This window comes from Elgaria multicarinata, chromosome 4 (assembly GCF_023053635.1).
Source record: "Elgaria multicarinata webbii isolate HBS135686 ecotype San Diego chromosome 4, rElgMul1.1.pri, whole genome shotgun sequence".
Classification (NCBI taxonomy): Eukaryota; Metazoa; Chordata; class Lepidosauria; order Squamata; family Anguidae; genus Elgaria; species Elgaria multicarinata.
The window spans coordinates 97,548,333-97,569,188 of NC_086174.1; the positions used below are offsets into that span (position 1 = coordinate 97,548,333).

Consider the following 20,856-nt stretch of genomic DNA (forward strand, 5'->3'; position numbering starts at 1 on the left):
GAGTGGCTCTTTGTTAAAGTTTCCAGGGCCTTTGACAGCCTGGGTAGATAAGCTGCTTGGGAAATCCATAAACTGCCCAGCAAGTAACAATGCTACATGGCTTCCTACAATACTGAGGAAACCTTTTCTCCGACACCTCCAAGGGAGCTGAGCAGGCTTGGTGGTATTTGAAACGGCTCAGCAAGTCCTGAAAACTAGCTGGTGAGCAGGATGTGTCCGCTTTTCTCTCTTTAAGGTCATTTAATTCCTCATCCTCTTCTATTACTACATTCAGTTTCTGTGCCCAACACTGGCTGTTTGTCCTCAAAAGAAATAGCTAGCTTGCACTGATCTGTGGTTCTTCTTCGTGGTCTCTATGCATCACACATATGGGCTTTGCGCCTGCGCAGAGACCAGACCGGAACCTTCTATAGCTGAGTGGAACGTTTTTGGCGGGAACCCCTCCCCCACGCTACTGTGCATGTCCATGGGGTTCCCGCCCTTACCTCAGTTCTTCGTCGTCCGCCATTGTGCACAGACCTGTTTAACCGAACCTCTAGCGTTTTTCTTATTAACTTTATTTTCTCTTTTACGATCTTCTTCGTTTTTCGATCTTTTTCTGAGACTCTTCTTACTACTTTTCTTATATTAAAAAAAAAAATATATATTGTAGATAGTTTTCCTCAGCGACTTCGGTCGCGTGAGGCCTGTATGGCAGTTGAAGCCCCGTTTACGAAGTGTGTGAAGTGTGGGGCCAAGCTTCCACCTATTGACGGACACTCCCTCTGTGTCCTTTGTTTGTGCTAAGGCCATATCGTTGAGGCCTGCCATCATTGCATGTCGTTTACAAAACAAACGAGGAAAAGCAGAGCTGACGACCTCCCTCCATCTTGGGGGGAAAAAGCTCTCAGAGCCACGGAGGCTCCTACTATGGATAAAACGGCAGTCAGTAAGTCCGTTACCGACAAAACGGCAGCGAGTAAGTCCGTTACCGACAAAATGGCAGCCAGTAAGACCGTTGATGACTGTTGCACTGAGGTGCCTGAGAATTCCAGAGCGGCTAATAGGGCTCAGATACCCCTAACGCCTGGACGGTCACTGGTGAGTTCCGCGGCCAGGAAAATCTCCAAAAGGGCCCGGACTCCCAAATCTTCGATGATGGACAAAACGGCAGCCAGTAAGTCCGTTGATGACCGTTGCACTGAGGTGCCTGAATATTCCAGAGCGGCTAATAGGGCTCAGATACCCCTAACGCCTGGACGGTCACTGGCGAGTTCCGCGGCCAGGAAAATCTCCAAAAGGGCCCGGACTCCCAAATCTTCGATGATGGACAAAACGGCAGCCAGTAAGTCCGTTGATGACCGTTGCACTGAGGTGCCTGAATATTCCAGAGCGGCTAATAGGGCTCAGATACCCCTAACGCCTGGACGGTCACTGGCGAGTTCCGCGGCCAGGAAAATCTCCAAAAAAGGCCCGGGCTCCCAAATCTTCGACGATCGACAAAACGGCAGCCAGTAAGTCCGTTGATGACCGTTGCACTGAGGTGCCTGAATATTCCAGAGCGGCTAATAGGGCTCAGATACCCCTAACGCCTGGACGGTCACTGGCGAGTTCCGCGGCCAGGAAAATCTCCAAAAAAGGCCCGGACTCCCAAATCTTCTTCGGAAATGGAGCGGCGGAACCGGCTAGGAGTCACTCTACTCCTCCTGCCATACCGACCGCTTCGATACCGAGGCCTCCCTCGGTATCGAGATTCCAGCCGCTACTGATGGCTACGGTACCGACGCACCCTCCCAGTCTATCGGAGGGCGAGTTGCGGGATTCGGTTTCAGCGGCCTCTTTCCGAGAGCCTACCAGGCTGTGAGAGGTTCAGAGACTAATCCCTCTACTGCCTTCGGAATGGGATTGATATCGCCCACTTCCAGGGTGACCACCAGTACCCTCAAGAAGAGTATTATGCGCACCCTTCGCTTACATCGAGGGTGTGTCATCTACCGCTGCCTCCACCGCCCGCCCACCAATGTCCACGGTGTCGACGCCTCGACACCGTACCCAGCCATCGGCATCGACTGCCGCGGTTACCACGATACCGACGGAGCATGTGTCATCTACCGCTGCCTCCACCGCCCGCCCACCAATGTCCACGGTGTCGATGCCTCGACACCGTACACAGCTATCGGCATCGACTGCCGTGGTTACCACGATACCGACGGAGCATGTATACCTCCAGGTGGTTACAGTATCCTTGCCTGAAGAAAATTATTCATCGGATTCTGAATTGGGGTTGTCGGCTACTCCATCGATGCCTTCACCATAAGATGAGGTTCATGACAACGACCCTTCTTCCCCTTCCGACGATATGGTCAGATCTTCTGACCATATGCTTAGAATGGCTCAGGCATTAGGACTGGTGATCCAGCACCACATGCTTTAAAGCAAATGGCTCAATTATTCTGGAAAACACCGGCTATGTCTCAAGCCACATTGTAAAGGCTAGAGACCCTCTATCGAGTCTAACAAGAAAATGTACAGTTTCTGGTCCAACATCCCAAACCTAATTCGATCGTAGGGAGTCGGCTCAAGGCCGCTCACAGAAGGCACATTCTGCACCCGTGGACAGAGAGGGCAGAAAGTTGGACCTTACGGGCCGGAGGATTTACTCCTCTGCTTCTTTGGGCATCAGCCTACGAGGCTACCATGGCACGATACCAGCTCTTCCTCTGGGAGAAAATAGGATCACTAGGTGAACATCTCCCAGAGGACAAAAAAGAGCGGGCACGAGTCTTCCAAAGTGAAGCTTCAGCCATAGCCAGGCAACAAGTGTCGACAGCGCGACACCAAGTTGACTGCCATTCCAGGTCGATGATGGGACCAGTGTCCTTGAGGAGACATGCTTGGCTCCGCTCCGCTAATCTGGCTCATGACACCATAGCCAGGATTGAGAACATGCCTTACGATGGCGAGGGCTTGTTTAATAGCAAGACGGACAAGACCTTGGACTCTATATACAAGGCTTGCACAACAGCCAAGAAAATAAGTTTCTCTGCTCAGCCTGCCCAATACAAGCTGAGACGGTGAACAAGACCGCCTGCTCAACAACAACAGCAGCGGCCTTACTATCAAAGCACAACAGAGGCAGCAACAACAACAACAACTCCAGAGTAAGCGGCCATATCAGTCTACATTTCAACAAGACAAGCGTCAGCCTGACTTCACCAAGAAGCAGCGACTTTGACTTCTTTGTCCCACGTCCACCTCCCTTTGCGAACCGCCTAGCACCCCATTACCATCAATGGGAGTCAATGACATCAGACTCCTGCGTGCTCACTATCATCAACTCGGGGTATGCCATCGAGCTCGATGTCCTTCCTCCTTCTTCGGGGGTGAAAGTAACGGCGCCATCCCTTCCTCTGCTTCCGGAGGTACAGACCTCTGCTATCGAAGAGAGCCATCTCCCCCCTCCCCGCAGAGGAACTCAACTAGGGTTTTTTCTCGCGCTACTTCACGGTCCCGAAGAAATATGAGGTCTTCGGCCGATCATGGACTTAAAGCAGTTAAACAAATTCATCATTCCAAGGAAGTTCCGTATGACAACGGTTACTTTTATTCTGCAGCTCCTACACTTGGACGATTGGCTTCTGGTAGTGGACAGCAGTTGCACGCTCCAGAAGGACATTTCAACCACCCTCAACCTGTTGGACTTGTTGGGTTTGTGGATCAACGAGGAGAAATCCATCTTGACCCCACATCAGAAGCTCGACTTTATAGGGGTAACTCTGTCGTCTCGAGATGGGAGAGCATACTTACCGTCGACCAGAGCGAACACCTTACAGCAGTTAGCCATCGATACGGAGAGCCGCCGAAAAGTTTCGGCATGGACAATTCAGAGACTATTAGGCTTGATGCAGTCATCAGGTTTGCAAGACTCAGAATGAGAATATTGCAAGCCTGGGTTTTAAGAACTTTCGATCTTCGAAACACTCCTTCGGTAACGATCACGACGGATGCATCGTTGATCGGATGGGGAGCACACTGCGACTCCCTCACAACTCAGGGCCGTTGGCCTCCTTCCCAGAGGGAACATCATATCTACCACCTAGAACTGCTAGCGGTGGAGAATGCAATAAGAACTTTTTCACAATTGATCGAGGGCTGAATCGTCCTGATCGCAACAGACAACACCACAGTAGTGGCGTACATCAACAGACAAGGTGGGACAAGGTCTCATCCTCTGAATCGATCGGCACTCAGGATTTGGAACTGGTGCATAAAGAGAAATACTCACCTGACGGCAACCCATGTAGCGGGCAATGAAAACATCATCGCGGACGCCCTCAGCAGGTCTTTCCACGTCGACCACGAATGGGAGCTCGATACCGAAGTAAGAGACGTTCTCTTTCGGTACTGGAGCCTCCCTGCTGTCGATGTCTTCGCTACCGAAGAAAACGCAGCTTGTTCCAGGTTCTGCAGCAGAGCAGGAAGAGGAAAGCACTCGCTAGGAGATGCTTTCACCAGAACCTGGAAAGGAAATCTTCTTTACATCTTTCCTCTGTTTCCACTGTTGACGAAGGTGCTGGCCAAAATCCAGTCGGACAGGTCGGACTGCATCCTTATCACACCGTGGTGGCCTCGACAGACGTGGTTCTCCACGCCCTTCGACTGTCGGACGGGAATTACATCAGACTCCCGCCGATACCGACACTGTTGTCTCGACACCAGGGCAGGGTTCGACACGCAAACCCGTCGACCCTCAAGATGACGGCATGGAGGATATCATCCACTCCTCCTCTCGTATCAAAGATTTATCTGTAGACCATATATTTTTGGCATCACTAAGGCCTTCAACAAGAAAATCTTATGCGGCAAAGTGGCAAAGATTTCAAACTTTTGCCTTGGAAAACGATCAAGCACCTGAATCTTGCCCTTTAGCGTTAATCCTCAAATACCTACTGACACTTTATCAGCAGGGACTCGAACTCACTTCCATCAGAGTTCACTTAGCAGCTATTACGTCTTTTCATCGAGGCATGATTGGTTTTACACCTTTTGTGCATCCAACATCGAGGAAATTTTTAAAAGGGCTTAAAAATATGATACCGACAGTAAAGAGTATCGTTCCACCATGGAGCCTATCAGTGGTGTTACAGGCATTGACAAAGAAGCCCCTCGAGCCCATGGCCTTATCTGACCTTAGGCTTCTAACATTCAATACTGTCTTTTTAGTAGCCATCACTTCTGCTAGACGTGCAAGTGAGCTTAGAGCTCTCAAGATAGTTGCTCCTTACACTATCTTTCACAAAGATAAGGTTGTGTTACGCACAGACCCTGCCTTCTTGCCTAAGGTAGTGTCAACCTTTCATCTGTCCCAATATATCACTCTACCAGCTTTCTTTCCGAATCCTACATCACCTGTAGAGTCTGCTTTACATACACTTGATGTAAGGAGAACTCTTGCCTTTTACAAGGCTAGGACAGGGAATTTTAGAAAAACAAAGCAATTGTTTATTTGTTATGGGGAGCCTTATAAGGGACTCCCTGTTTCATGCCGGCGTCTGTCACGCTGGATTGTAGAGACAATTGAACTTGCCTACTCTATCTCTAAACTAGAACTGGTGAAACCTGTGACAGCTCATTCTACCAGAGCCGTCACAACATCTGTGGTTTTCGGCAGAGGTGTTCCTTTGACAGAAGTCTGTAGAGCTGCAATGTGGTCCACTCCATCCACGTTTGTTAGGCACTACAGTTTGGGCACCCGTGCGAGGCAGGACTGCTCATTTGAAGGACAGTGCTCTCGGAGATCTTCAGATGATGCACCAACCCACCTCCAAATATATGTCAGCTTGCTACTCGCCCATATGTGTGATGCATAGAGACCACGAAGAAGAAATGCAGGTTGCTTACCTGTAACTGTAGTTCTTCGAGTGGTCATCTATGCATTCACACAACCCACCCACCATCCCCACTTGGTGGTGTGAGACTTATAAATGACACAGTTATATGTGGAATGTACTTGTATTTTATTTACACTCATGTTTATGGGGGCACAATGTCGGACTCCTGTAAACTGAGGTAAGGGCGGGAACCCCATGGACATGCACAGTAGCGTGGGGGAGGGGTTCCCGCCAAAAACGTTCCACTCAGCTATAGAAGGTTCCGGTCTGGTCTCTGCGCAGGCGCAAAGCCCATATGTGTGAATGCATAGATGACCACTCGAAGAACTACAGTTACAGGTAAGCAACCTGCATTTTCCTTTTCTCAAGTTCTTTCTTCTTCCTCCTGCACAGGTGGGCAACACTTTTCCCAAATGCATGTTTTTGCTTTAATTTTGACACAGTAAGTGCTTCACTTTGGGTGGGTGGTTGAAAATAGGTACTGGATGAAAACAAACAAAAGTTTGCAAGGCAACAGTGTTTGCTAAAGGTGCCAGTTGCACCATTCCAATGCATGGCAAACTATGACATTCAGGCGACCCTAGGCTGTGCAAGTCCAATGTAGAAGTACTATGTTCTAGTGGCTTTCAATGTTGACCTAGGTCTCTACAAAATATGAATGTCTTTAAATGTTTCATAAAGTCAAAGTCCCCTGTGATGTTTCACTGTTGTATGCTATATATTTGTTACATAAATGCCGTTTAGGCTTCACCTGATAAGTAGTTAATTCTGTTGGGAGGGGGAGTGAGTGAATGGAATGTTGGAGTGAATGCTGATTGGCTGTTGGATTTGAGTGTGTGAAGGGGAACGACAGTTAAAAATCAGTTAGTATATTAGTAGTTGAAGAGAGTCGGGGTCAGTGTGCCGAAGAGGATAGATTAGTGTAAGGTGTGCGGTTTACTGTTTTGGGAATAAGAAGGAGCAGGAGGAGTTAGAATAGGAGTTTTTAAGGTAGAGTAGACAAGAATAATGACATCTTTGTTGTAACAACCAAGTACTGAAACAAATGAAACCGCGAGCTTGATAAAATGTGTGAACTTCTTGTTAAATAAAAGTTATTTTGTTTCACCCTGGATTGGATTCTTTAAGTACCAGAGGTAAGGTACTGATTTATACGGTGACAGTGGTAAAGTAAAAAAAAAAAAGAAAGAATAAAAAGCTGCACAAAGTGCCAAGCTAGTTGCCGTGGGACCAGAAGAGGTCAGAGAATCGCAGAACCAGTGGAAGAGTAAAAGGGGAGGTCCAGACGTGGGAACAGAAAAGAAGGTTAATCCACAGGGTGGGCAGCCATTTACCGACTGTGTTCATGGTTGGGATCCTTTAAAGGAAAAAGGAAAATGGAGTCTCAAAGTGAGTGGGCCGTGACATCCTCTACTTAGCTGTTTGATGTGCATATAATTGAATGTTGATTGGACTGTAGTGCAAATGTGTATGTAGCTCTGAACCTTGTTCAGGGTGTTACTGCTGAGTTATAAGGCCCTAAAGAGCTCAAGACTTCTCCAGTACAGGCCACTCCGGTCTCTATATTCTGAGGGAGAGGCCTTGCTCACCATACTTTGGCATAATGAGACTTGTTTAGCTATGGAGCAGAGGAGGGTGTTCATGGTTGTGATGCTCACCATATTTAATGTTCTCTCCACTAAGATCAAGCAGGTTTCTGGTATGGAGTATTTCCACCACCAACTTAAAACATGTCTATTTGTCCAGACATTTCCCTGACCACAAACGTCACCAGCTAGCCCTGGTTATTTCAATGAGATGTTTCTGTTTTATCACTGTTATATTGTTTTAATGATTGGCATTATAGTATTTGATCATGATTTTGTCTTTTAAAGCAATCCTCTGAAACAAATGAATAAATATATAAATATATAAATAACTAGCAACTGGATCATTTTTGATTCGCAGCTAATTTGAGGATGGCATGGCTCCTGATTCCATGGGCCAAATGGTTGAGGCTGGAAAGCTTTGGTGAATGTAGCTGCAGTAGGATGTTTGCAGGTCCAAAGCATGGAGGTCTTGAGGATTCTCTGGATGGATATGGAGCACATTTATTTATTTATTTATTTATTAATTACATTTCTATACCACCCAATAGCCAGAGCTCTCTGGGCGGTTCACAAAAATTAAAAACATTCAAAGTATAAAACAACAGTATAAAACCATATTATAAAATACAATATAAAAGCTCAACCAGATAAAAACAGCAATGCAAAATTACAAATTTAAAACACCAAGTTAAAATTTATTTATAGACTGTTAAAATGCTGGGAGAATAAAAAGGTCTTCACCTGGCATCTAAAAGCATATAAAGCCAAGCGAACCTCCTTAGGGAGCTCATTCCACAGCCGGGGTGCCACAGCAGAGAAGGCCCTCCTCCTAGTAGCCACCTGCCTCACTTCCTTTGGCAGGGGCTCGCGGAGAAGGACCCCTAAGGATGATCTTAGGGTCCGGGCAGGTACATATGGGAGTAGGCGTTCCTTCAGATAACCTGGCCCCAAGCCGTTTAGGGCTTTAAATGTTAATACCAGCACTTTGAATTGGGCCCGGACCTGGAATGGCAGCCAATGAAGCTGGAAAAGGACTGGCGTAATGTGGTCTCGTCGGCCAGTCCCTGTTAGTAAGCGTGCTGCCCTGTTTTGTACCAGTTGAAGTTTCCGGACCGTTTTCAAAGGCAGCCCCACATATAACGCATTGCAGTAATCCAAACGAGAGGTTATCAGAGCATGGATAACTGTAGCTAGGCTATCTCTGTCCAGATAAGGGCACATGTGAATGTGCAACTACATCGTATAGTGAAGGTCCAGAAGGAGTAGGCAGGTGACATTTTCCAAATAACTCTTTCGAAAAGAGAATACTGTCATTGGTAATCTCTTGCTCTGTTTAGATACTGTATGGAACAAAGAACTTCAGAAAAATAAGCTGCACTAAAATGTAGCTCATGACATTACTGTTTATTCCTGGAAGAATGTTCTTTGCAGTCGCAGTTTTCTCACTCCTCCTTGACGGGTTAACATTTATTACCTCTGTCAGCTATAATTACCCTTTAAAGTATTCTGTGTTAGTTCTTCCCCCTTTTTGCTAAGTAGATATTGTAGCACCAAGCTTGAAGGAGGTGGTTTTATCTCCCCATCATAGGAGAACAGGCAAGTTAAATATGTACTCTGGAAATCATTATTCGATGCATGCGGAGATCTCTAAAGTGATAAGATTGTTAAAAGCTTTAATCGTGACTCATGCATGAGCAGCTGGATGCTGTGCCATTAGTTCGTGCCTGTAGAGAAGGAAATTTCACTCGGGGCCTTTTTGCTCAACCATTTTATTGCGCAATAAATACACATTTGTTGAGCACATCTTCCGACAAGTTTGTGCTTCTGTTGCTGTGAAATCATGTTTTCCAAGAACTCGAAACACAGTAAGGGAATTCAGGTGACTTTCCAGACAGCACATCCATTGCTAATGTGATTGCAGAGCTGAGTGGAATGTGTTTGGGTCCGTGTCACAGGCATCTGTTGGGTGTTTTATTGCTGAATGACACAGCTCTCCCCCCCCCCCCCCGGTTTATCCCTGCAGTATTTTCTCTGTGTTCATTCCCCACACGGGTGGGTAATACTATCTATTATGATAGTGGCCTGACATTTTCTGGACATGCTGAGGCCTTTTTTTTAAAAAAATATGTAGTAATAAACATTAGTTGGAAGCTGTGCACTCAAACTTGTATAGCAGGGTAAATGCCTCTAATTTATTATATATAATTGTTCCCCATCTTATCAAACAAATTTTAAACAAGGTTAACAATGTGGCATTAAAACAATTGAAGCAAGGTACAAAAATGGAGGAAAGGGTGTAATTGAAACAGCATTAAAACTTCATTTAAAACAGCAGGAGGACTTAAACAACACTAAAAACAGAAATCAAATTCAGTTAATCTTAGTTAAAAGGTATTTGCAAATGAAATCACCTCCAATAAATAAGAGTTTGTACTAGGCATGTGGTCCTGTGGAGGGCATTCAGGTACCGGGCATCACAGCAGAGAGGGTTCAACCTGAATCGCTGCCCCCCTTGACTCACTAAATGGGGAAGGGTTTCTTCTGATTATCTTAAAGAGCAGGCAGATTCATATAGGAACAGGCAGTCTTCGAGATACCCTGTTACCAAGAAAAGTGCTTTATAAGTTAATGCCAGTGCTTTGAATTAGGTCTGGAAATATACCAAGAGAAAGTGAAGTTTTTTTAAGAACTGGTGGGAGATGTTGTAAATGACCCATGCCACTTAGCAGCCTAGTTGGTGTGTGTTGGACCAACAGAAATTTCTGTCAACTTTTCAGGGGAAGTCCATGTGCAGGGCGTTTTAGTACTTCATTCTGATATTAGCCAGATATGGATGGCAGTAATGTCTATCATCTTTACCTTGAGATGAATAGCTTCCCTCAACCTGGTGCCCTCCAGATGTTTTTGGACTTCAAATCCAATCAGCAATAGCCAGCTGTAATCCAAATTTTATTTAGGTAGGGGGCAAACATGAATATTTTATTACTTATTTAATTGATTTGTAACCCACCTGTCCACCTGACAAAATATTATTCAGGGTGGTTAACAGTAATAAAACAAGAAAGCAATATAGTACTCTTCCTTGTTACACTGTCCTTACACAGAAGCTGCACATTTTAGAGTGAATCCTAAAACATGAAAGTTATGATAAAGTCTGTTATTTGACCTGATATGCTCTTGGAGAACAAAATTCTGTACATCCCTTATGGAGACATACTCTAGACCTGGGTGAGTTTTAAAGCCTGCCTCTTTTCTAGTGAAATTATTTCAGATGGATTTGAAGCCATGATGTCAAGTGGGGACAACCCACTTAAACTATTTTAGCTAATGGACAATTAACTAGTATGCTGGTGAAAGAAGTATGCAAGAACCAAAATGGCTAGCTAGAATCTGATGACAATTAACTAAACCTTAAGGAATAATTTATAACCCTCTGTCTTGTCAAGAAGTCTGTAATTACAATAGAAGTGGAGGCTACGTCATGGATATGTGCTTTAGTATACCTTGTCTCTAGAACATAGTATTTTTACCTGATGTACACTTTGCTCCCCAAGAGGGATATATTTAAGCTCAGGTTGGCCACAGCACTGTGGTCCAATAGAACCATATTTCTACATATCAGCCTCAAGGAACAGTTAGCTAGACACGTACCTGCAACTTTCCATGAATGAGTGCTTGTTGTTGCAGTATCATGTTCTTTCCATCCTGAGGAATAAACAGAGTTGAGGGAATGAGTGCTGTCCTGCTATTAGTATAAATGCAGGAATAGAGAGGGACAGGAGTGCTAAGAGAAAAGGATGGGGATATATATATATATATATATATATATATATATATATATATATATATATAGTCCTAGGAGTAGGCGGGTGAATTTTTAAAATCCTTTGCAAGACCAAATTAAATTAATTTTCCATTTGCTTTTATATTTGGATTTTTGGTCTGTCTTCCAAACCCAGATTTCTAACAAACTAAGGTTGTTGTTGCAGTGGCATAGAGAGATTAGAGGGGGATCACTATTTTTGAAACATAAGCAGCAGGCCTGTTTTCATCTAGAATAATGGAACCTGACACATTGGCTGTAGGCATAAGATTAGCTGGAGGGTGGCTAATTAGCTTTTTCCTGTGCCCTGTCATGATCCAGAAGTACAACTGCTCTCCAGTCAAGCTTTCTCATTGAAAATGTGATGTAATGTGGCTTCTGGAATCAACAGTGGAATAAAGCATGCAAGCAGCTGTGTTTTTTGGGGAGCATTGCTTGAATGACATACTTCCTATTGAACCATTGGGAGTTTTGAGTGATTTAATAACTTATTAAATAAATATAAGCGCTAAATGTGGAATGATCTCCCCGATGAGGCTCGCCTGGCGCCAACATTGTTATCTTTTCGGCGCCAGGTCAAGACTTTTCTCTTCTCCCAGGCATTTTTAACAGCATTTTAACAGCATTTAACAACGTTAAGTTTGTTTTTAATGGACCCCACAATTGTTGTTTTTAAATGGATACTGTTGTTTTTATACTGTTTGTGTGTGTGTGTGTGTGTGTGTTTTTAAATTGTATACTTTTAATGTTTACTATTTTTAAATGTTGTAAACCGCCCAGAGAGCTTCGGCTGTGGGGCGGTATATAAATGTAATTAAATAAATAAATAAATAAATAAATAATAAATAAACATTCAGTTCCAGTAGAGTGTGGTGGCTAGAATATCTAGTTTGGGTACGAGAGCCCTAAGTTCAAATTCCTTCTTGGCTGCAGACTTCTTGAATAGCCTGGCATGGGGTGTTGGTTTCTTCTAGGATAGGTGAGGCAAGGTGTTTGTACATTATTAAAACAAAGTCTTGGAGGTTAGGTCTGTCAACAGCCATTTGTTCTGTTAAGTTCAGATGTAATGCGCCTTTGAGTTTCAGGTGCTGGGGGCAATCATGGCCACCACCATCATTCTCTCCTTAGATGTTTCTAGAGGCATTGGCTGGTCACTGTTAGAAATTGAATTCTTTACCAATATGCCTTCATTTGATCCAGCAATTCCACTGTAAATGTTTGTGCAATGCGATGTAACAATGTATGTCTACTCAGAAGTAAGCCCCATTGCGTTCCCAGGTACTAAGTTCCTAAGTGGCTTTGGGTAAGATACTGTTTCTCAGTCTAACCTACCTCACAGGTTTGTTGTGGAGTTAAAACAGTATTCAGAGCTCTCTGGAGGAAGGGAGTATAAACAATGTTGATAGCTGCATCAGTGAGTCGTAGGAACATAAGCACCTTATACGGAGTCAGATTATTGGTCCATCTAGCCCAGTATTGTCAACACTGATTGGCAGAGGTTCTCCAGGGTTTGAGACAGGATTCTCTCCTATCCTTTACTGTAGAAGCTGAGGATTGAACCAGGAACTTTCTGCATGCAAAGCAGGTGCTCTACTACTGAGCAACCAACCTCTCTCCATTGGTGAGTCCCACGCAGGCATCCACTTTGTAATTTACTTAGAGACAATCTGCCAGATCTTGAAACCTGTTATTTCCATGCTAAATTCAGAATGAGGAATATTGTCATGCTTCTACAAAGTCAGAAACAATTATGTTATGTTGGCATAACAGTTATCATTTCCCAAGTTCAAGACATATATGTCCATTCAAATCTTTGAGATCCATTTAACAAAATTCTTTAAGATGTGTCCATGGTAGCTTCTTTTAAAAAAGGAAATAGAGTTTATTGCATAAAAGTGTTGAGATTTGATTCATTAAAGTTGAATCCTACAGTTATTGATGACAGGCACAAATAGTTAAGTAGGAAGAAAATAAACTGGTTTTGCTTCTAGTTCTAGTTGGAGAAGACACAATAGATTAGATTCCGCTTACCGCAGCACTAAAACTAAGAATGACTGCTAGCTAAACAGCAGACTAAGAGGATGCTGAGTCGTCTAGAATTTTTTTGTGTTAAGTCTGTGTCCATAACAATTGTTGATGTGGAGTTTTATGTATTTGGAACATGATAAGTAGCAGAATGTGTATAGGAAAGCTATTTTAATTTCAGTATTCAGTAACAATCCTTTTAGTTAAAAGGACATCATGGGTTCTACAGAAATTGCTATGTCTAGTGATTTTTGTACTAATGGCAAGTAATTACTGGAGATATACTGATTCAAACCACTCAAAATCAGCCTTGGGCACATGGTGAAGCTAGAGGGCATTAGGTTGGCCATGGGGTTCTTTGACGTTCTTGGTTGTTCTGACATGAACTAGTTGTATGTTCTATTTATTTCTCCCTTCAGAATCTTTAGACAGGTCCTAATACTTCAATAGTACTGCCCCTGTAGATTAGTGGCTTGAATAAGAATATTTGTTTTTATTCTTACTGGATTCTGGATGTCACTCTTTAGAGTTGGATGTTCAGTCTGATTACTTGCTTTTCTCAGTCGATGATCTAAATCCATTTTCTCACTATGGGCAGTATCCAACACTGCTCATGTGCTTATGCTGTTGATGTAGTGCTAGCATAAGTGACCTCTTGTTGCCTCCCATGACATTTTTCTGATTGTCTTAGTCTTTCACAACTAGTACATAGATGATTCTTTGGTACTTGTTTTTTGTTTCTTCCTTCTAAACTATTGATTGTATTGCTTTTATATGTGACAGAAATGTATAACTGCATCTTTCTTTGATATTTTAAGTATTGGGTAATTTGTGCACCGGATCAATCTTGATTGATTATATCCCAGCATTTCTTCAAGGAGCTCAAGGTGATTTACTTGGTTCCTCTGCCTCAGTGTTAGCCTTACAATAATCTTGTGTGTATCACTGAGTCTGAGTGAGTGTATCACTGGCTCTTGGCTACCTAGTGAGGTCCATGGCAGAGTGGGGTTTTGAACCTGGGTCTGCCCAGTCCTAGTCTAACTCGGGTGCAGAACCACCATAGGGTGGGTGGGGATTGGATGACGCCCCACCATCATCTGTGGGCTGAGTGATGTCATTTACTCCTTGGCTGAAGTGCCAGGTGGATCTTGTATCCGATGCTTAGCCTAGGAACTAGGCTTCACTGTGTGTAGGCTTTATTGGTTAGGGAAGCCCCACACGCAGCAAAACTAAGCCAGCCAAGTCCCCATCTCCCCTCCGATTTAGGAGCAATGGGGACTTCACTGGCTCTGCTCTGGCTTCATCCACCCTGTCTCCTTCTCCCATTGTGGAAAGGAGGTGGAGCAGGCAAAAACCGAGTCAGCTGGGTCCCTTGCCTCTTCCAGAGGAGCAAAAGGGCCCCAGCAAGGTCAGCTTCATTTTACACAGAGCTTGCCAGTGATGATTACTCTCCCTGCTTCCTCCCCAACTCCAGTAGGAGCTGGGTCTATTATTATTATTATTTATTTATTTATATAGCACCATCAATGTACATGGTGCTGTACAGAGTAAAACAATAAAATAGCAAATGGAAGAGAAGGACTTGGAGTGCCAAGGGGGCCGATCCTGTGGAATTGGTATAAGTTGCTGTCGGCCAGAGGTTCTGTATTCCTCCTCTAACCACTGCACCACACTGGTTACTAAAATTTGATGTCCAAACTTGGAGAAATGTCATCAAATCATGTGTAATTTTGTTTCAGATCTGTCTTCATCTTATGGGTAAATTTTGTTACAAACTGAGATAATGAAAGAAGCTTTTTGGGCAGTGGTTTAATAAGATCCTTTGAAATGAGATGGCCTATTTTTCATCAACTGATTCCTCTTTTATACTTCTATCATCTGAAGAAGGAATACCAAAATTCCTAGGGAGTAGACTAGTGATTTTCACTGCAGTTTAGAAAACCTAAATCACTAAATATGATTGAGCTTGATAAAAAAATAAGTGGTGCAGAGAGTAGATAGAATTTTCTTTCTCTCAGTACTTCTGGATTACCAAGTAATGTTGATTGACAGCAGGTTCAGGACAGGCAAGAAAGTATTTCTTGATGCAAATCGTAACTAAGTTGTAAAATTCTCTAGTACAAAGTGTGAAAATAGCTACTGACACAGGGCCTATTCAGACAACATGCTAAAATGTGGTTAGGCCACTAACTCTTTTGCAGTGAATGGTTAGTGAGCATGTTTAAACTGTGGTTATGTACCCAACATGGTTAGGAATGGTTTACATGACATGCTATGCCATAATGTTTCGCTCAAAATGTTTAACCGCCCTGGCTTATTGTTTTGTCTGAACAGGGTAGTAGATAGATTTTAAAAAGGAGCTTGGCACACTCATCCCTCACAATATAAATAAATGAAATCTTGTACCCTTTCAGTTTTCCACAGTCCCTGGGTGGTGAGTTCTGCAATCCAGAACTGGGTTTGGCAATCCAGATCTAACAGCTGCAAAGTGGCCAGGGAATGAGGTCCTGTGTAACAGAAAAAATGGCAGCTTGGAGTGGGCTGCTTGACCCTTCCCTTGGACATCACTTTCCCTTTGCATTCCCTTCCCTCAGATCTCTGGGACACATTTGCTGCATTGTGCGGGGAAAGTGACTGTGGGAATAGAGTTTCAGCAGCAGCAGCAGCAACAACAATGGGACAACAGGGGGTAAGCACCCCTGCTCTGCTGCCCATTGCTCGTCTGCTGCAAATGATTTTACCTGGTTTGCAGTTGTTCAGAAACTTGGGCTTCCAGGCTTCGGTCTGCTGCCAAAGGTGTAGATGCTCAAATAAATCATGCCTCAGGTTGTTCAAATAAATTGCGGTTGCCTATCTTCCTTCAGGCCAGTGCCTCTTAGAAGTGTGTGGTAGAAGAGCTCTTCAAGATCTCTTCATTCCAACCTAGCTTTGATTCCTTGTTCCTGCCGTGTTTTAGGAGTAGCAATTTGACAGTCTGCCAGCGCATTTTGAAAAATCCACCATTGCTCATTGCAACTATTTCTCTCTCTCTACCTAGTGCTGGGGTCATCTTTTCTTTTCTTTCTTATTCAAAGCATGTCACTAGCAATTCTTCTCCTGAAAACTGTTTCTGCCCTTCTCTTTATCTCCTCTTACACTTATGCCTTGATCACACTTGGAATAGAAAACTTTAAGCTTACCTTGACTTTTATTGAAAACTAAAGCAAAAAAACAAAAGGAATGGGTGTATTTTTAAAAGTCCTAAGCCTAGTTAATGCTGTATAAAAGATGATTTGTCATTGAAATTGGTGAAATTATTAGATGACATTTATATTTATGCATCATGTTGCACAAGAACCAAGGTCAGATGAGTGATCGGTCTAGTTCAGCATTCTGGGTTGGATCCAGAGTTTCCACTTGGTGAATAGAAGGGCTCCTTTCTTTCTATTCCTTTCTGGAGGGTAACATCCTTCTCTTGTTGTTAGAGTTCCTGTTATCAGAATGTCAGAAATATACTTTAGAGCCATATCTTCCAAGAAGTGACCTTATTTAAGAAAAACAAACATTGATATTAGTGATATGCACTCTGTGAAGAAGTCTTAAAACTGCTGCTTTTAAATTTTGTTGGATAAAGGAGAAAGAAAAGACCCCTTTTTGTACTCCCCTGGCAGCATTTCTAAGGTTTCTCTAAACTCACATTCCCAACTTTATTTGTAAAAAAGTTGGTCAATCTCCATGAACCTTTCAGTTGATAATTATTATTTATTGTCTTGCTCTATGATGTTTCCTTTGAGGTGGAGGGACCAGCATTGCACATAGTGTTCTCATAATGTCTACTTCCATATACACTGTCTAAAATATCTCCTGAAGGACCGGAAGAGCCACGAAGAAACCTGAAAATAGCAATAAGAAGTTGGTTACATACAAAGTTGGAGGGAAACCAGTATTGTGCACTGAGGATCTGTTTGATTTGGTCAAAGTAGTATGCTATAACTTCACCTACTGGATTTGAAAATTGTTTTAGATACGTTGTTTTTTTGTATGCTATCTGTTTATGTCCTTATGTGAATTTTTTTATACTTTATAATGCATTTTAATGGTTTTTAATTTTTGTGAAACGCACAACGACCTTCGGCTATATTATATAGAAATATAATAAATGAAATGAAAATAAATTTATTTATTTATTTATTACATTTTTATACCGCCCAATAGCCAAAGCTTTCTGCGCGGTTCACAATGCAAGGGTGATAAGGGTAATGTGATGGGGAGTATATATACACCTAGTGAAGTGGATAGAGAATTTGATAACTGAACGAACTTGAGAGAGAAGCGTGAGTGAGGAATTGGATTAATATGAGATCATGTATTTCACTTAGAATGAGGATGATGGTGTACTAGACCAGTGTTTCTCAACCGGGGGCCATATGGCCCCCTAGGGCCCCCCAGGATATTCCAAGGGGGCCACAGGTGAAAATCTCGTAAATGGGAGGCCACGGCACGAGACTAGGGGGTCACAAAGGTTTCAAAACTTGGTTTCAAAAAAACTAGCAGAGCGCTTGCATGACTCTCTACAGATTGTAATAAAAGCAGTAAATTACATTAAATCAAATGCACTTCAAGACCACCTGTTTCGACAGCTTTACAAGGACAATAACGAAGACTTCACACTCTTATTATTGCATACAAAAGTCAGTTGGCTGTCCAAAGGTAACTGCCTTTGTTGTTTTGTTTCTTTGTGGGACTCAGTTGTGACATTTTTTCAGAGGCAAGGAAATGGAAGAAAAGATAACCTCCGCTAAATGTGATATATTTTACCTGTGTGATGTCTTCGAAAAGCTCAATTTGTTAAACAAACAACTACAGGGCAGGAATTGTGACCTTTTTTCAAGCAAGGAGATTATTACAGGGTTTCTTGGAAAAGTCAAGCTGTATGCCACCAATATTGGACATCAAGAATTCACCCAGTTTTCCTCTTTGGCAGCAGTTAGTGATGAATTGAAAGATGATGAAATAATTGTGTATGTGGATCATTTGAAGCAGCTTTATAATGATATGGAAGTTCGTTTCCGTGATCTGCTGGACATGGATATTCCGGCCTGGGTAGATGATCCATTTGCTGTGAATGCTGCTGACGTTGATGTTTCTTTGCAAGAAGCGCTCATAGAGCTACAGAGCGACATAGCAGCCAAATTAACTTTCGGTCAAGAAAAACACCATTTTTGGATAAGAGTACAATATCTAAAAAGTTTTCACAACTTTGGGATAAAGCAAAATTGTTTTTCATGGCATTTCCTACTTCATATTTGGTAGAATCAGGTTTCAGTCGTGTAAATTATTTACTCAGCCTAACGCGGAACTGCCTTAACATAATGGACAGAGGTGATCTTTGGTTATCCCTCACAGCAATAGAACTGGATATAAAAAAGCTTGTTTCTGGTCATCAAGCACAAGGGTCACATTGATCGAGAAATACTTAAAGTATAAATTTTTATGTAATTGTATTTTGTACAAATTATAAAAATTATAAATAAAACATGTTCTGTTTACAAACAAAACATTTAAATAGCTACCTTTCTACCGGTAGGACAGGGGGGCCACAGGAAGGAAACAAGGTTGGAAGGGGGCCACGGTTGGAAAAAGGTTGAGAAACACTGTACTAGACAATAGTTATAGTGATGAACTAGACAAGGGAAAATTAGGAAAAGAAAGAACTGGGACTTAAGAACATTCCTCCAAGAAGAAAGTTCAAAGTGAGACTTGGAAATGTCAGATCAATCTTCCCCATCCTAGTGCCCTCCAAGTGTTTTGGACCACAACACCCAGAATTCCTGCCCATTTGCCATCCTGCATGGGGCTGATGTGAATTGAAGTCCAAAACATCTGGGAGACACCAGGTTGGGGAAGGCCAATCTGACTTTTCCAAGTCTTCCTTCAAACTTGCTTCCTGGAGGAATTTTCATATATCCCAGCACTTCCATTCTATCCATTTATTTATTTATTACACTTATATACCACCCCCATAGCCAGGGCTCTCTGGGCGATATCCATAACTTTTACTGGATCAGAATAGAGAGGATAAATATCTATAATTAACAATAAAAGTAAATGTTCTTCATGATACTGAGTTGTATCCAACTGTGGTCAGAGGCAATTCAATCAGTGATACAGGGAAGAGAGGCAATTCCTCTCCCTACACGCCGCAACATCAAACTCTGCTCCTTTGGCCTGGGAAACCCTTTGGAGTAGATTTTTGTGTGGCCTGGAGGGGGCCGGGCGATCCCATTACATTAGCAGACTTCTTCTACTATGACGTTGGATATAACCCACTGTTAAACTAATGATTAAACACTTAGTTACCCAGAAAAACATTTAGTAATCTCTTTTTTCCACTATCTCTTTTTCCATGTGTAGTGATGTTTCATATATTCTCTTTGCTCCCTATCAGCGATTAATTACTTTAATTACTTAATTAATTAAATTGCTTTTCCTTTCTGGACTTTCTTTTGCAGATTGGGCATCTTGCTTTTAAAGGCATGAAGAGATTAAATCGAATCCAGTCTATCGTTTTTGAGACTGCATACAACACAAATGAGAACATGCTAATCTGTGCGCCCACTGGGGCAGGAAAAACTAACATTGCCATGTTAACTGTTTTGCATGAGATCCGTCAGCACGTTCAACAAGGAGTTATCAAAAAGGATGAGTTTAAGGTAAGAATTTTACGAAACTCAGGGCAGCTTTATAACTTGTAAGATAAAGTCCATTATAGAGTTGTGCACATTTATATGAATTCAAGAAGTTTTCAAGGACATTGTGTTTTCTTTAAGTCACAATGCCAATGAAGCCTGTTGATTTACTCCTGTCACTGGTATGCAATTCCTTTTTGTATTCTGAAAATCTTATTACCCACGTGAAAAGCTTTGAAAATATATTTAGCTTTGATGCAGAACCAATTTTCAAATTGATAAGCCTGCATAAACAAAATCTTTTGTCTTTTAAACAGCTGCACACTTATTGAGTACCGATAACTACTTTCTATACACCACTATTAAGTATTTTCCCCTCTGTCCCCCTCCCAACAGCGGTAAATGCCAGCGATGATATTTCACAATAAATTGGGATTTGTATCAGTTGCTGTGAAACCAGCAGCGGTGTACACTTTGCTCATTTATCAAACTGTGTCTTTTTTGGCACAGATTGTTTATGTTGCGCCTATGAAGGCATTGGCAGCTGAAATGACAAATTACTTCAGCAAGCGTCTGGAACCACTAGGCATTACGGTGAAAGAGCTGACTGGCGATATGCAGTTGTCGAAAAGTGAAATTCTACGAACTCAGGTATGCTACACAGCAATGTTCTTTTTTAGTAGGTTAAAGCTCTGATTTTCATACTTGCCATCCTCAGAGTAGCATTGACTTTTCTGCTGGGCTATCTTGGTCTGCTGCAGAGTGGGTGGGTGCTCTGATGTTCTCATGGAGCTCTGCATATACAGGAAGTGACCTATTCCAGTGACTGGAAAACTTTCACATAATGGCTATGTAGATGCACAAAGTAGCTATCAGGGTGA

The 20,856-nt window shown here is 42.7% G+C and overlaps 1 protein-coding gene across 1 annotated transcript in view; it reads left to right on the plus strand.

Annotated features, from left to right (window-relative positions):
- The window catches only part of ASCC3 (activating signal cointegrator 1 complex subunit 3), a 255,779-nt gene that overhangs the window by 56,989 nt on the left and 177,934 nt on the right, over positions 1 to 20,856 (plus strand). Inside the window, exons 9-10 of the mRNA XM_063124851.1 lie at positions 19,799 to 19,999; positions 20,486 to 20,626. Coding sequence (XP_062980921.1) covers positions 19,799 to 19,999; positions 20,486 to 20,626 — 342 coding nt within the window. The remainder of the gene's footprint in view (positions 1 to 19,798; positions 20,000 to 20,485; positions 20,627 to 20,856) is intronic.